This window comes from Panthera uncia, chromosome B4, assembly GCF_023721935.1.
Source record: "Panthera uncia isolate 11264 chromosome B4, Puncia_PCG_1.0, whole genome shotgun sequence".
NCBI classification, from domain to species: domain Eukaryota; kingdom Metazoa; phylum Chordata; class Mammalia; order Carnivora; family Felidae; genus Panthera; species Panthera uncia.
In genome coordinates, this window is record NC_064809.1 from 50,991,316 (window position 1) to 51,005,799 (window position 14,484).

The 14,484-nt window shown below is 36.1% G+C and overlaps 1 protein-coding gene across 10 annotated transcripts in view; it reads left to right on the top strand.

Moving 5' to 3' along the window:
- The window catches only part of PLEKHA5 (pleckstrin homology domain containing A5), a 241,300-nt gene that overhangs the window by 217,882 nt on the left and 8,934 nt on the right, over positions 1 to 14,484 (top strand). For 9 of the 10 annotated variants that reach the window (XM_049625159.1, XM_049625163.1, XM_049625162.1 and 6 more), the window contains 3 exons: positions 393 to 439; positions 2,266 to 2,383; positions 10,881 to 10,999. In XM_049625159.1, the coding sequence (XP_049481116.1) occupies positions 393 to 439; positions 2,266 to 2,383; positions 10,881 to 10,999 (284 nt within the window). Of the gene's footprint in view, positions 1 to 392; positions 440 to 1,237; positions 1,427 to 2,265; positions 2,384 to 10,880; positions 11,000 to 14,484 lie in introns of all 10 variants that reach the window. The other variant, XM_049625171.1, reaches the window with a different exon arrangement.

Sequence of the window (14,484 nt, forward strand, 5' to 3'; positions counted from 1 at the left end):
CACACTCACTCACTCTCTCTCTCTCTCTCTCTCTCTCTCAAAAATAATAACAAAAATAAAGAATAAATCAACTTAAAAAATAAAAATAAACTAGATATTTTAACTTGCATTTTTTAATGTAATTGGCTTCCAATTCTGAAAACATTAATAAATGAGGGGTTAGAACTGAAAACTTCATTTAAAATAAGTGAAATGGGGGTGCCCAGCTGGCTCAGTCTGTATAGTATGTGATTCTTAATCTCGGGATTTGTTAGTTCAAGCCCCATGTCTGCTGTAGAGACTACTTAACAATGGAATTTTTAGAAAAAATAAAATAAATGAAATTACTCCTTTTTTATGTGGATTTAAAAGATATGTTTAGTATAAGTTATGTTTTATAATTTTTTTAATAGGTATGGCAGGATCAAAGCCTTTCTCAACAGTTAAGTACAAAAACGAGGTAAGTTTGGATTGTTTGTCTATCTCTAAATTATTTTAAATGTGTAAAACATGAATTGGAATTTAATTGTCTTTTCTTCATAACAAAAATGTTTCCTAAATATATTTAAGTTATTGTTTTAATCTTGAAATTTCGCTGTTTCAGTAATTTGATCCTTCTAACAGATGGCAATTTTTCTTCCCTTAATGCAAAAAAAAAAAAAAAAATCATTACTTTTCATTTATGTTAGAACTTTAACATTGTCATACTTTTTCTAATATAAGTAATTTGAATATTTATCATTGTGTCTTATTCTTGGTAAAATTTATAGGATGATTGATAGATAAGTTCGCTGTGTGTCGTGCATACCATAAAGAAATTACAACTACAAAGAGATACTGTCAACCTAACTGAAAGCATTTGTGGTCTTGAATTTTATATTAAAACCAAACAAAAAGATGTTTATTTTTTCCCTTAAAAATTGCAAAAACAAATAGGCAATAAGATTTTTAAATTAATTATTTTCTTCTTTTAAAGTGAAACACTGTAGTCTCACATCTGTTTTGATTTTGAGCTTCAGATTAAAGCTAACCTGAATGTTACAGGAAAAAATTAGATAAAACTTTTTTTTAAGACCCAGTTACTGGCTATCATAAACATTCTTTATTTTTCTTTTCAGTATGAGACTGACTTTTGGCTTGGCAGTGTCCCTTTAATTATCTTAAAGTGATTTTTAAGTTAACTTACCATTGCAAAGAATTTAGATATACTTAATTCAATATGCTTATCTAAATAAGGTGACTATTCTACAATCTTTAGGAAGAGGAAGTAGTCCCACCTCGTCCTCCACTTCCTCGGTCCTATGACTTTACAGAGCAGCCTCCCATAATCCCCCCTCTGCCCAGTGATAGCAGCTCCTTGCTCTGTTATAGCAGGGGCCCAGTCCATCTGCCTGAAGAAAAGAAGATTCATCAAGTTCAAGGATATCCAAGAAATGGATCTCACTGTGTAAGTGGCTTCAATAGCCACAGAATAATCAATCATGTACATGCCCTCTCATTTTTGAAAGTTAATTTATTTTACACTCAAACTTTTTTTTTGTTATAACCCCACTTTTAGCCAGTGCTTTTTTGTTTGTTTGGTTTTTGTTTGTATTTAATGTTATTATCTGTGTTTTTCCTGTTTTGGTTTTACCATTCTCATTTCTTAATGTTTTTATAATTTTAATACTTCATAATTTCATATTTCTAATGTTTTTGCAAAGTGGTTACTTTACATTTGTCTAAGACGTCTTATTTTAAATATACCATTTCAGGATATTAGAGACAAAATGATATATTTAGATCAGAAGGAAGCAAGAATGAAAAAGATCATTCTAGGAATGATAAAAGGGTTGGGATATGGGCCATTCCATCTAGGAAAACTATTAGAGGATATGGACATTGTCAAGGAGAAACATTCATTATCCATGGAAGCTGAAAATAAGAGGTTTGGGGTTAAATAAATGTAAAATGTGGTAAGCTAAAAGAGAAGTAGGAAGGTAGGGAATAGGGCCAATTGAGTTAATATGATATAATTATTTTCAGACTTCAGTTTTACTATGATAAAAAATATTCTGACTTTGTCCCTAAGAGGAATATTTTTAATTTAAAAGCCAAAACTTTTACTGATTAAAATATTTCAGATTTGTTTCCACCTTAGCTGTAACATATATGTCAGTTGTGCTGTCCCCAATATAGCCGGCTGAGACTTTTAGTTTTCAAGGTTTGATTTGAGGTAAGCATTTTAAAAGAAACTTGTAGCAATTTTTGTTCTTTTGTTTTAAAATTGCACATCTTCTTTTCAAGGGTCCGGATTATAGACTCTACAAGAGTGAACCAGAGTTAACAACAGTGGCAGAAGTTGATGAGTCTAATGGAGAAGAAAAATCAGAACCTGTTTCAGAAATGGAAACTTCTGTTAAAGGTCAGCATTAGGATATGTTTTATCTCCTGTGTTTTTCAGACATTTTAGCAATAAGCTCAGTGTACATGTTGGCCCAATACATAGACAAATCCATAGTCCCTTATCTGAAACCTGTGGAATCTGATGAGCTTCTTAATTCAGAAATTTCAGGTATTAGGAAGGTAACATGACCCATATGTAAACCATATATTACATGTCATTTCAGCTAGGCATGAGGCAGCATCCTCTTTTGAAATCAATTAACATTCCTGGAATATTCATCCTAAGTGGGATAAAGACTAAAAAGGTTTATATGCCAAACTTTTGAAAAGTTTTCCATTTCCTGAGATTTGGGGAGAGGGAGGTTTTAAGTTTTTCTGTTTCAGAATTATACATAAAAGATTAAGGGCTGAGGGACACCTGGCTGACTCAGTCAGTAGAGCCTGTGACACTTGATCTCAGGGTCGTGAGTTGAAGCCCCACATCGGACGTAGAGTTTACTTAACAAATAAATAAACTAAAAAACAAATTCCATGAAATAATACTACTATGGGTGTACTCTGATTTTTATATTGTATTTTATTTTTACCAGAAACTAATCTCTACACCCAGCGTTGGGGTTGTTAGTTCAACCCTGAGATCAAGAGTTGCACACTCTTCCAACTGAGCCAGACTTTTTTTCTTTTTTTAATGCTGGTCATTATTCAGTGTTGTGAAGAAAAAGGATAGAGGGGGCACTATTCAAGATTAAAAGGTAGAAAAGGCCAGATACAATGCAATACTTCAACCTTGATTGGATTGTGGTTTAAAAAAAAGTCTCAATGGGGCGCCTGGGTGGCTCAGTCAATTGAGCGTGTTCCCACCCCCACCCCACCCAGCTTGCACTTTCTCTCTCTCCCTCAAATAAATAAATAAAATCCTATATATTTTTTAATAAAAAAAATTTTAAGTCTCTAAAGACGTTCTTGGGACAATTATGGAAACTTAAATATGTTCTGGAGATTATCGACGGTTAAGTGAAATTGTGGTTGTATAGGAGAATGTGTAAATGGTTCACCAAAATTTGTGTGTGTGTGTGTGTGTGTGTTCACATACAGTTGACTTGAACAACATAAGTTTCAACTATAAGGGTCTACTTAAACGCAGATTTTTTTCAATAAATGCAGTATAGTACTATAAATGTATTTTCCATATGGCTTTCTTTTAAAAAAATTTTTTTAACATTTATTCATTTTTTTGAGAGACAGTAAGAGAGCACAAGTAGGGGTGGGGCAGAGAGAGGGGGAGACACAGAATCCGAAGCAGGCTCCAGGCTCTGCGCTGACAGTGCGGGGCTTGAGCTCATGAAACGCGAGATCATGACCTGAGCCAAAGTCAGATGCTTAACCAACTGAGCCACCCAGGCACCCCCCCATTTGGTTTTCTTAATACGGTTTTCTTTTTCCTAGCTTACTTTATTGTGAGGATACAGTATATAACACAAGTACCATACAGAATAATGTGTTAATTGTCTGGTCACCAGTAGGCTGTTAGTAGCTAAGATTTTGAGTAATTAAAAATTATATGCAGGGACACCTGGCTGGCAGTCTGTAGAGTATGTGACTCTTGATCTTGGGGTCGTGAGTTCAAGCCTCACATTGGACAGCCCCATGCTGTTAGTGTGGAGCCTGATGCAGGGCTGGAGGTCACCAACTGTGAGATCATGACCTGAGCCAAAATCAAGAGTCTGATGCTTAACCAACTGAGCCACCCAGGTGCCCCAATGGTGCATATTATTATAAATGCACAGGAAATATTAAACTGCAAACAAATGTTTTAGCAGTATAGCTAACTAGATGCCCTGGCCAATCCTCCTATTCCTATAGAAAGTGATTCTAATTGCTGGGTGATACCATTCTAAATTTTTTTGAGAATCTTCAACAAGTTAAGGAAAAGTAAAGAAAGGGACGCTCACCTTATGTGAAAGGTAGTGTATTTGTTTCCTTGGGCTGCCATAACAAAATATCATAGACTGAGTGGCTGAAACAACAGAAATTTGTTTTCACAGTTCTGGAGGGTAGAAGTCCAAGATCAGGGTCCAGCTGGGTTTGGTTTCAGGGAAAGACTCTATTCGTGGCTTGCAGATGCTGCCTCTTGCTGCACCTCACCGGGCCTTTCCTCTCAGTACAAGCAGAGAGAGAGCACATGTTAGCTCTCTGATGTTAGCTCTCTTTTTAGAAGGTTACCAATCCTGTTGGATCAGGGGCATGCCTTTATGACCTCACTTAACTTTAATTACCTCCTTATAGGCTCTATCTCCAAATATAGTCACATCACGGGTTAAGACCTCACATGAATTTTAGAAAGTCATAATTCAGTTTGTAATAGGAGGGATCCAATAAGTTAAGTGGAGCACTAAAGTGCCTTGTGACAGGACAAAGCTCAGATCCTGAACAAATTACAAGTCTTGGGGCGCCTGCGTGGCTCAGTTGGTTAAGTGTCCAACTATGGCTCAGGTCATGACCTCATGGTTTGTGGGTTCGAGCCCCACATCGGGCTCTGCGCTGACAACTTGGAGCCTGGAGCCTGCTTTGGATTCTGTGTCTCCTTCTCTCTCTGCCCCTGTGCCTCTCTCAGTCTGTCTGTCTGTCTCTCTCTCTGTCTCAAAAATAAATAAAAAAATTTTTAAACAAAAAACCAAGTCTGAGAGGACACCTCCTCAAGGAAAGCTGGAACCCTCCAAAGGCTGTACTCTCTGTGAAAACTGAGATTAATTAGATTTCATCAAAATTTAAAACTTCTATCCATTAGAATTGGAGAAAATATCATTAGTATATATACCTGACAAAGGCTTCGTATTCAGAATATATAAACAACTCTTACAAATCAATAATAAAGACAACCCAATAAGAAAGTAGGCAAAAGACTTAGACACTTAACAAATAAGGTATACAAGTATATGAAAAAGTTTACAATTGATCAAGCATAAATGCAGTTTTGATGCAAATTAAAATCATAATTCACACCTTCCGGAATAGCTAAAATTAAGATTACCAAGTGTTTGTTAGGACATAGAACAGTTGGATCTCAAACACAATTCTGATGGTGGTGTAAGAAAGAACAACAGTTTTGTAGTTTCTTAAAAATTGAACATGCAATTATATCCAGCAATTCTCCTACATATTTACCTAAGAAAAATGGAAACATCATTCCTCAAAAAAACTTATACAAGGATTTTTAACCATAGTTTTAATTCATAGTAGATAAAAATTGGAAGCAACCTGTATTTCTGTAAATAAGAGTATGGATAAACAAATTATGCTATCTTCAAACAGTGGGATACTCCTTAACAATTAAAAAACACTACTGATAGATGTACATGTGTAACTTAGCAACATGTATAAATGTGAAAAAAAAATTATATTAAGTGAAAAAAGCTTAACACAAAGGAGACCTAGTGTATGAATCCCTTTCTGTGAAGTTTGAGAACAGGCAAAACTCATCTATTGGTGATAGACAACGGAACAGTGGTTGTCTTTGGCAGAAGGGTGGGATTGCCTGGAAGGGAATTTTGTGGGGTGACGAAGATGGTCTTTGTCTTCACTGAGATAATTACACTGGCATATGCATGTGCAGCTAGGGGTAAGAATACATTTATAAAACTTCACCAGTTGTGCACTTAAGATCTATTCATTTTAGTTATACATTTTGCGTCAATAAAACTTGAAGAAACAGTAAAGATAAAGATAAAAACTAGAGAGTTTGCCACTTAACCGTCACTTAAGAGAGTTCTACAGTTTTCAGATAGAAGCAAACTGGTCAGATAGGGAAGGTCTAAGAAGCAGAGAACTAAAATATTGGATACCAATAGCATATAACCAGGACTAATTTTGTTGATATTAACATGTTCTAAAGTCCTTGTATTGTTCCAGAGGATGGTAATGATCATGATTACCTTTATATTTTAATAAGTTTAGTGTACATGCTTAAGGATAAGAAAGAAAAGAAATAGACTTGGGGCGCCTGGGTGGCTCGGTTAAGGGTCCGACTTCGGCTCAGGTCATGATCTCGTGATTTGTGAGTTCGAGCCCCACGTCAGGCTCTGTGCTGACAGCTTGGAACTTGGAGCCTGCTTCTGACTCTCTGTCTCCCTCTCTCTGCCCCTCCCCTGTTCATGCTCTGTCTCTCATTCTCTCTAAAAATAAATAAATGTTAAAAAAATTTAAAAAGAGAGAGAGCAGGAGCTGGGGAGAGGGGCAAACAGGGAGAGAAAGAGACTTTTTTTTTTTTCCATAGTTTTTGTTTTTTTAATGTTTATTTTTGAGAGAGAGCACACACGCACACATGCACACACAAGTGGAGAGGGGTAGAGAAGGAGAGGGAGACAGAATCTGAAGCAGACTCCAGATTCCAAGCTGTGAGCACAGAGCCCGACACAGGCCTCAAACCCACAAACTGCAAGATCCCAACCTGAGCCCAAATCAAGAGTCAGATGCTTAACCTACTGAACCACTCAGGCACTGAGAGAGAGAGAGAGAGAGAGAGAGAGGGAGAGGGAGAGGGAGAGGGAGAGGGAGAGGGAGAGGGAGAGGGAGGGAGGGAGGGAGGGAGAGAGAATGAATCTTAAGCAGCATGGTGCTTGATCCCACAACCCTGGGATCATGACCTAAGTGGAAACCAAGAGTAGGATGCTCAACCAACAGAGCCACTGGCTCAACAAGTGTTGGTTGCCAACATCTAAAAATTGGGACTTTAGTGAAGAAATGGGCAAAAAGACATGAATAGACACTTTTCCAAAGAAGGCATCCAGATTGTTAACAGACTCATGAAAAATGCTCAACAGCACTACATCACTCATCATCAGGGAAATACAAATCAAAACCACAATGAGATACCACCTCACAACTGTCAAAATGGCTAAAATTAACAACTCAGGCAACAACAGGTGTTGGTGAGGATGCAGAGAAAGAGGTTCTCTTTTGCATTGTTGGTGGGAATGCAAATGAGTGCAGCCACTCTGGAAAACAGTTCCTCAAAAAATTAAAAATAGAACTACCGTATTACCCAGGAATTGCACTAGTAGGTATTTATCCAGAGGATACAGGAGTATCCTGTATTCTGATTCTAAGGGGCACATGCACCCCAAGGTTCATAGCAGCAATATTGACAATAGCCAAAGTATGGAAAGAGCCCAAATAACCCATTGACTGGTGAATGGATAAGGAAGATACACACATACATACATACATACATACATACATACATACAATGGAACATTCCTGGGCGATCAAAAAGAATGAAATTTTGCCATTTGGAACAACGTAGATGGAACTAGAGTGTATTATCCTAAGCAAAATAAGTCAAAGAAAGATATCATGATTTCACTCACATGTGGAATTTAAGATACAAAACAAACATAAGGGAAGGGACACCAAAATAATATAAAAACAGAGGGAGACAAACTATAAGAGACTCTTTTTTTTTTTTTTTTTTTTTTCTTTTTTTTATAAGAGACTTAAATACAGAAAACAAACTGGTGGTTGCTGGAGGGGTGTTAGGTGGAGGGAAGGACTAAATGGGCAAGGGGTATTAAGGAGGACACTAGTTGGGATGACCACTGGGTATTACTTGTAAGTGATGAAACACTAAATTTTATTCCTGAAATTATTATTACACTATACATTAACTAGGATTTAGATTTTTAAAAATAAATAATAAAAAATTTTTAAGAATTGGGACTTTAGAGGCGCCTGTGTTGTTCAGTAGTTAAGCGTCAGACTCTTGATTTCAGCTCAGGTCATAATCTCAAGGTTCGTGGGATCAGGCCACACGCTGAGCACAGCCATGTCTATGCTAACAATGTGAAGCTTGCTTGGGATTCTCTCTCTCTGTCCTTCCTCTTCTTGCTCTCTGTCTCTCTTTCAAACTAAAAATTTTAAGAAAATAAATAAATAAAAATTGGGACTTCCTAGGTTTTCTTAAATACCCAATAGATCTAGGGACTCCTGGCTAGCTCAGTCGGTAGAGCATATGACTCTTGATGTTGAACGTGTAAGTTTGAGCCCCACATTGTTGGGTGTAGAGATTACTTAAAAATTAAAAGAAATCAGTAAATCTAGCCAGAGTGCCCCTATTTCAACAGCACTGGTTTCCTAGACCTAACATCTACCCTCTTCAAATAGCATATGGGGGGGGGGGGGGGGGGGGAGTTGCTGTTTATCACATGTGTAACATTCTTAATCCCTGTGGGCAAAGTATTTAGAGCATATATAAAATAAGGACTACATTTTATGCTTTGATTTTGCATTTTCTATTCCATTCTTTTTTTCTGGTTCCTACATAGTCATAATAACCCATGATCTATAAGGGATAATTGTCGCCAGTCAAGTCTACAAAATTTAGAAATTATTTAATGAGTTCAACTCATCAGTAGACTTTTTTTTAATGTTTATTTTATTTTAGACAGACAGACAAAGAATAAGTGAGGGAGGGTACAGAGAGGGGGGACAAAAGTCAATGCCATATCTTTACTCATAAAAAATACCTTGTCTGGCATATGTTCTCTGTAGGGTTTGGATTCTTCTTCAGAGTTTTGCTGCTTTTAAAATTTAGGTGTTTTTTTTTTTTTGTTTTGTTTTTTTTTGAAAGAATTCTATTGTCTGGTTTTTTTTAATCTTTATTTTTGAGAGAGAGGAGGAGACAGAGGATCCAAAGTGGGCTGTGTGCTGACAGCAAAGAGCCCAATGCAGAGCTTGAACTCACAAACTGTGAGATCATGACCGACCTGCAGATCAGAGCCGAAGTGGGACACTAAAGCGATTGAGCCACCCAGCTGCCCCTGATTATTTATTTTTATTTTTTATGATCTCTGAAATAAGAGATCACTTAGTGGGGCTTGAACTCATGACCCTGAGATCAAGAGTTACATGCTCTACCAACTGAGCCAGCTAGGCATCCCTAGATGTTTGAGTTTTTGTTGTTTTTTTTTTTTTTTTTAACTTATAAGCTCTCACCTGAATAAATTGTCTGAAATACACAGATAAATTATGGTGTAATTTGTGCTACATGACTTAAAGTAGAACTTTTAAAAATGGATCACTAACTGGGATAATAGAGTCTTTCTCTTAGTTTGAACTGCAGAATTACCTATATTGTGTAGCAGTTCAGCACTTCATGTTCTTAAATATACAGCCTTACAATACTCACACAGTTCATAAACAATATTAAAGCCTAAGCTACAGATTGTTTGGTGTGTAAGTTAAAGGGACCCTGAATGACTGATGTACCATTTGTCTTTGAGGGAGAAACTAGACTTCTTTTTTCTACTTAGTTGATGTAACTTTAAGTGAGCTCAAAGAGAGTGGTTTGTTTTTGTTTTTTGTTTTTTTTTTTATTTTAAGTAAGCCATTGAGATTTTAATAATTTGTTCTTTTTCTAGTGTCCTCAGTGGATAATACTGCATATATTCTACTTAAACAAAATTAATGCAATATAACTACATACATTTTATGTATTAACTTACTTTTAGCTTTTATTGTTGTTGGGTTAATGATTTTGTGTTGTGTGTTTTGTTTTCTATGGTGTGTGTCCATTTTAGAAATTATTGAAAATACAAAAAAGTCACAGTGATTACCTATAGTTAACTGTTGTTAACATTGTTAGTGGATTCTCTTGAGACAGTACAGGGTGATTGAAAAGAAACCAAATGGAAATTAAGGGCATTTAGGTAAATCACTTAACCTTTCTGGGCCATTCCTTTCCTGATCTGCAACATGTGAGAGGATTAAGGTCCTTTTCAACCTCTGAAAATACTGTGAATGGAAAGAAGGCTACAACAGAGAGAAGCCCCAGCCATGCTGCTGATGAGCTACATGGACTTGAGGAAGTAAATTAATGCAGACACTGCAGTTCATTTACCTTCTTTTCTTTAGAAGATTGTTGTGAAGATGTCTGATCCACTGAGTATTACTGATTTTATAATTAAATTTTTTAATTAAAAAAAAATCTGTAGAACTTTAGACAGAGTAACTAATGGAAGGCTACTACATTTTCCCTGGCTCTTTTTAAACGATAAATCTGCCTTTTGGAGCATCTGGCTGGCTCAGTCGGTAGAGAATATGACTATTGATCTCAGGGTTGTAAGTTTGAGCCCCATGTTGGGTATAGAGGTTAGTTAAAAATAAAATCTTTAAAACAATAAACCAATAAAAATAAATTTGCCTTTTGATTTTGAAAACCTCAGAAATGGAGTATGTCAGGGGCTCCTGGGTGGCTCAGTTGATTGAGCATCCAACTCTTGATTTCACTCAGGTGATGATCCCAGGGTTATGGGATCAAGCCCTGATTGGGCTCTGCTTAAGATTCCCTCTCTCCCACTGCCTCTCTCCCCACCCCCCACCCCCCCACACACACATGCTCTCTTGTTCTATCTCTCTAAAATTTAAAAAAAAATGTTTTTAATTAGAAATTGAGTACCTCAAAAGAAAGCAATGTTGTGTGAAAGATGTTTTGTAGAACTTACTGGTGTTTTCATTTTTAGGTTCCCATTTTCCTGTTGGAGTAGTTCCTCCAAGGACCAAATCACCAACACCTGAATCTTCAACGATAGCCTCTTATGTAACCTTAAGGAAAACTAAGAAGATGATGGATTCAAGAACGGTATTTAACTAGAAGTTAATCTTTAAAAGGATTCTTAAGGCCTATTTATTGTTTTAATTCCATTGAGGAAATTAGTGTCTAGGGGACAGACCTACTCAATACCTAGTCTAGGTTTGTTTTGATCAGCTTTGACATGGGGTCTTAGTCCACAGTTTGTGGAATCTGTTTTCAGACAGCTGTCCCATGTTACATCTCTTGATACCTCTAAGAATTTCCTTAAAGAGAGTGATAGACATGTCCTATGGTCATCCAAGGTAATGGATTTCCAAGCCAGCCCGAGTTTACAGGGCCTTTCAGCTATGGTAGATTTGGAGTTTGCCAATCCTCTGGTTACTCTGAGAAATGTGAATTGGGATTGGGAAAACAGCTTCTATATTTCACATATTCATCTGAGATCCATTTAATTCAAACTGGCTGTAAACCAGTCTAAGCTTGGTCATATTGAGAAGATTATCAGCATACTTAACTCCTTTTTACCAAGTAGTCTCAAAAATTTGGGGTGCAAAAGAACTTTTACTTTTCATCTTTATAAATTCTATACTTATTTGGTATGGGTAATTTGATAATTTTAAACTATAAGAAAAGAATGAAAAGTACTACAAATGATAAGATTTATGGTTATTCTTGAGAGATATTAAACTACAGGTATGAAGTATATGCCTAAAACATCTGACAAATTTATATACAAGAAGTATAATATTTTAATGAGTACAAAATTATAAAGACCTAGAAAGATAATTACTGTAGAATCAAAATAAATGAATAGCTATATATTTGCGGTCATGGTTCTATAATACTATTGTTTGTTTAGAGGCATTTGTTTACAGATGGAAAGGGTATTTTCTTTGGAAATTGTAATGCTAAAAAAAAATCAACAGAAAAAGGTTTTAAAAATGTATGTTGAGGGGCACCTGACTGGTTCAATTAGTAGAGCATGCAACTCTTGATGTCAGGGTGGTGAATTTAAGCCCCATGCTGGACATAGAGCTTACGTTAAAAAAAAAAAAAGTTAAGGGACCCCTGGCTGGCTTAGTTGGTGGAGGGTACAGGGTGTGACTCTTGATCTTGGGGTTGTGAGTTCAAGCCCCACGTTGGGTGTGGAGATTATGCATAAATAAATAAATAAATGAAAATACTTTTTAAAAAAGTTAACAGTGTATGTTGAGACAAAGAAGAAAGATATTAGTGGACTTATATTCTTTCTTTTTTTTAATATGTAACTATCTTAAATAGTAGAAGAAAGACTTCTATATCACCAAATACAGGAGTGGGGAAGGGAGTATAGAAGACTACAGTTATGTAATATTGGTACAAAAAAGACCTTTATAAGCAATATCAGTGTCAGAATAAAATACTTGGAATATAACACAAAATTTCCATAATATATGAGGAATGAATATACATAAGTTATTTTTAAGAGTTTCTTTTCTATGGAAAATATGTAACAATAATTCACAAATGTTCTTCAACCCCATAATAATTTTTAGAATACTAATAACTAAAACTGTAATGACATATTCTTTTCCAGTTATCATTAGAGAAAAGATCTAAAAATTAACAATATCTGACCTTTAAAAACAGATTTTTACAGGGGCTCCTGAGTGGTTCAGTTTGTTAAACGTCCGACACTGGCTCCATCATGATCTCACAGTTCATGAGTTTGAGCCCCGCATCAGGCTCTATGCTGACAGCTCAGAGCCTGGAGCCTGCTTCGGATTCTGTCTCCCTCTCTCTCTGCCCCTCCCCCACTCATTTTCTGGCTCTCTCGCTCTCTCTCGCTCTCTCTCACTCTCTCAAAAAAATTTTTTTTAATTACAAATAAATAAATAAAAACAGATTTTTACTATATGACAACTTGAGAAGAAAGTTGCAGTGTGACATTATTGTATAAACGTAGAAAAGCCAGGAAGACTGCATGTTTATTGTTACTAAAAATAAAAGGATAAGATAAGAAACTTTAATAAAATCTGAAATAAAAATAAAAGGAAAGGGATGACTATAGTAGCCAAGTCCCAATCTATATTTAGAATTTACTTTTTTTAATTTTTTTATTGTTTGTTTGGTTGGTGTTTTGTTTTTTCTTTCCAAAGCTAATGTGTTTTATTTTACATATAAATGAAAATCATCGTTACTTCTGCAAATTAAGGCTTTTCAGTTTTCCTCTTTTAGATTTTACTTGAGCTCTTAAAGATATTTATTCTATACAATAGAAAATGGCTCTAGAGCTATCACTCCTGCCCTGCAGGCATTTTCCAGATTGCTCAAGAGAAAAAAGGATCTTAGTGGGTTTGCCTGACATATTGCTTCCTCACGGAAATGCTCATCTCTGCCCTTGGTTTTTTCAAAAGAAAGCAACTTCACCAATATCTCAGTCAGTTCCCACCAACCCAGACCAGAGGGCACAAAGTAACCTATGGATTCTATGCCATAGATTCTAGAATATGTTCAGTCTTCAAATTTTCTATTACATAAAGTAAGCTAAAATTTGCTTGTGACTAATATTGAAGTTCTTATTTGGCATTTTATACCGATATTGTTTTATGTCTTTAATAAGAAAGTGAGATTAAGAATTGGTTGTTTAATTTTTAAATCCTTATTGATCATGAACTGAGGATGTTTTCTCTGTGAAGTCTTTTCACAGTAAATGTTTGACTTAAAACATATGTTTTGGAGCACCTGGGTGGCTTAGTTGGTTAAACGTCTGACTTCAGCTCAGGTCATGATCTCGTGGTTTGTGAGTTCGCCCCACATTGGGCTCATGCTGTTAGCACAGAGCCCGCTTCAGATTCTCTGTCTCCCTCTCTCTCTGCATCTTCCCTGCTGGTTCTCTCTCTCTCTCTCTCTCCCCCTAAACAAATAAATAAACTTTTTTAACAAATTAAATTTTCATTAAAATATATCTTCGGGCACCTGGCTGCCTAGTCAGTAGAGCATGCAACTTTTGATCTTGGAATTATGAGTTTGAGCCCCACATTGGGTATAGAGATTACTGAAAATTAACCTTAGGAAAAAAAATTAAAAAGGAGGGGGGCACCTTTGTGGCTTAGTCAGTTAAGCCTCTAACTCTTGATTTCAGCTCAGGTGATGATCTCATGGTTCCTGAGATGTAGCCCCACATTGGGCTCCGCACTGTCAGCCTGTCAGCGGAGAGCTGCTTGGGATTCTCTCTCTCTCTCCCTCTCTTCCTCTCCCCTGCTCCTGCTCTCTCAACATAAATAAGATTTTTAAAATAAATAAAATAAAGTCTTATATTTACAAACTGTGCCCCCTGTGTTCTCCTAGTTTGAGTTTTATACAATTTCCTGTTTCGTTGACTGTGCATCACCAATCACCAGTGAAGGAAAAAACAGTTTGCCTTTCTGGTGTTAACTAAATTGACACTCAAAGCTCCACTTCTGATTTTGAGAACAAAAGAAATCCTTTCAGAACATTTTTTATCCCAACATACTTTTCAGAAGTTATTCTGTATTGATGTATTCATATGT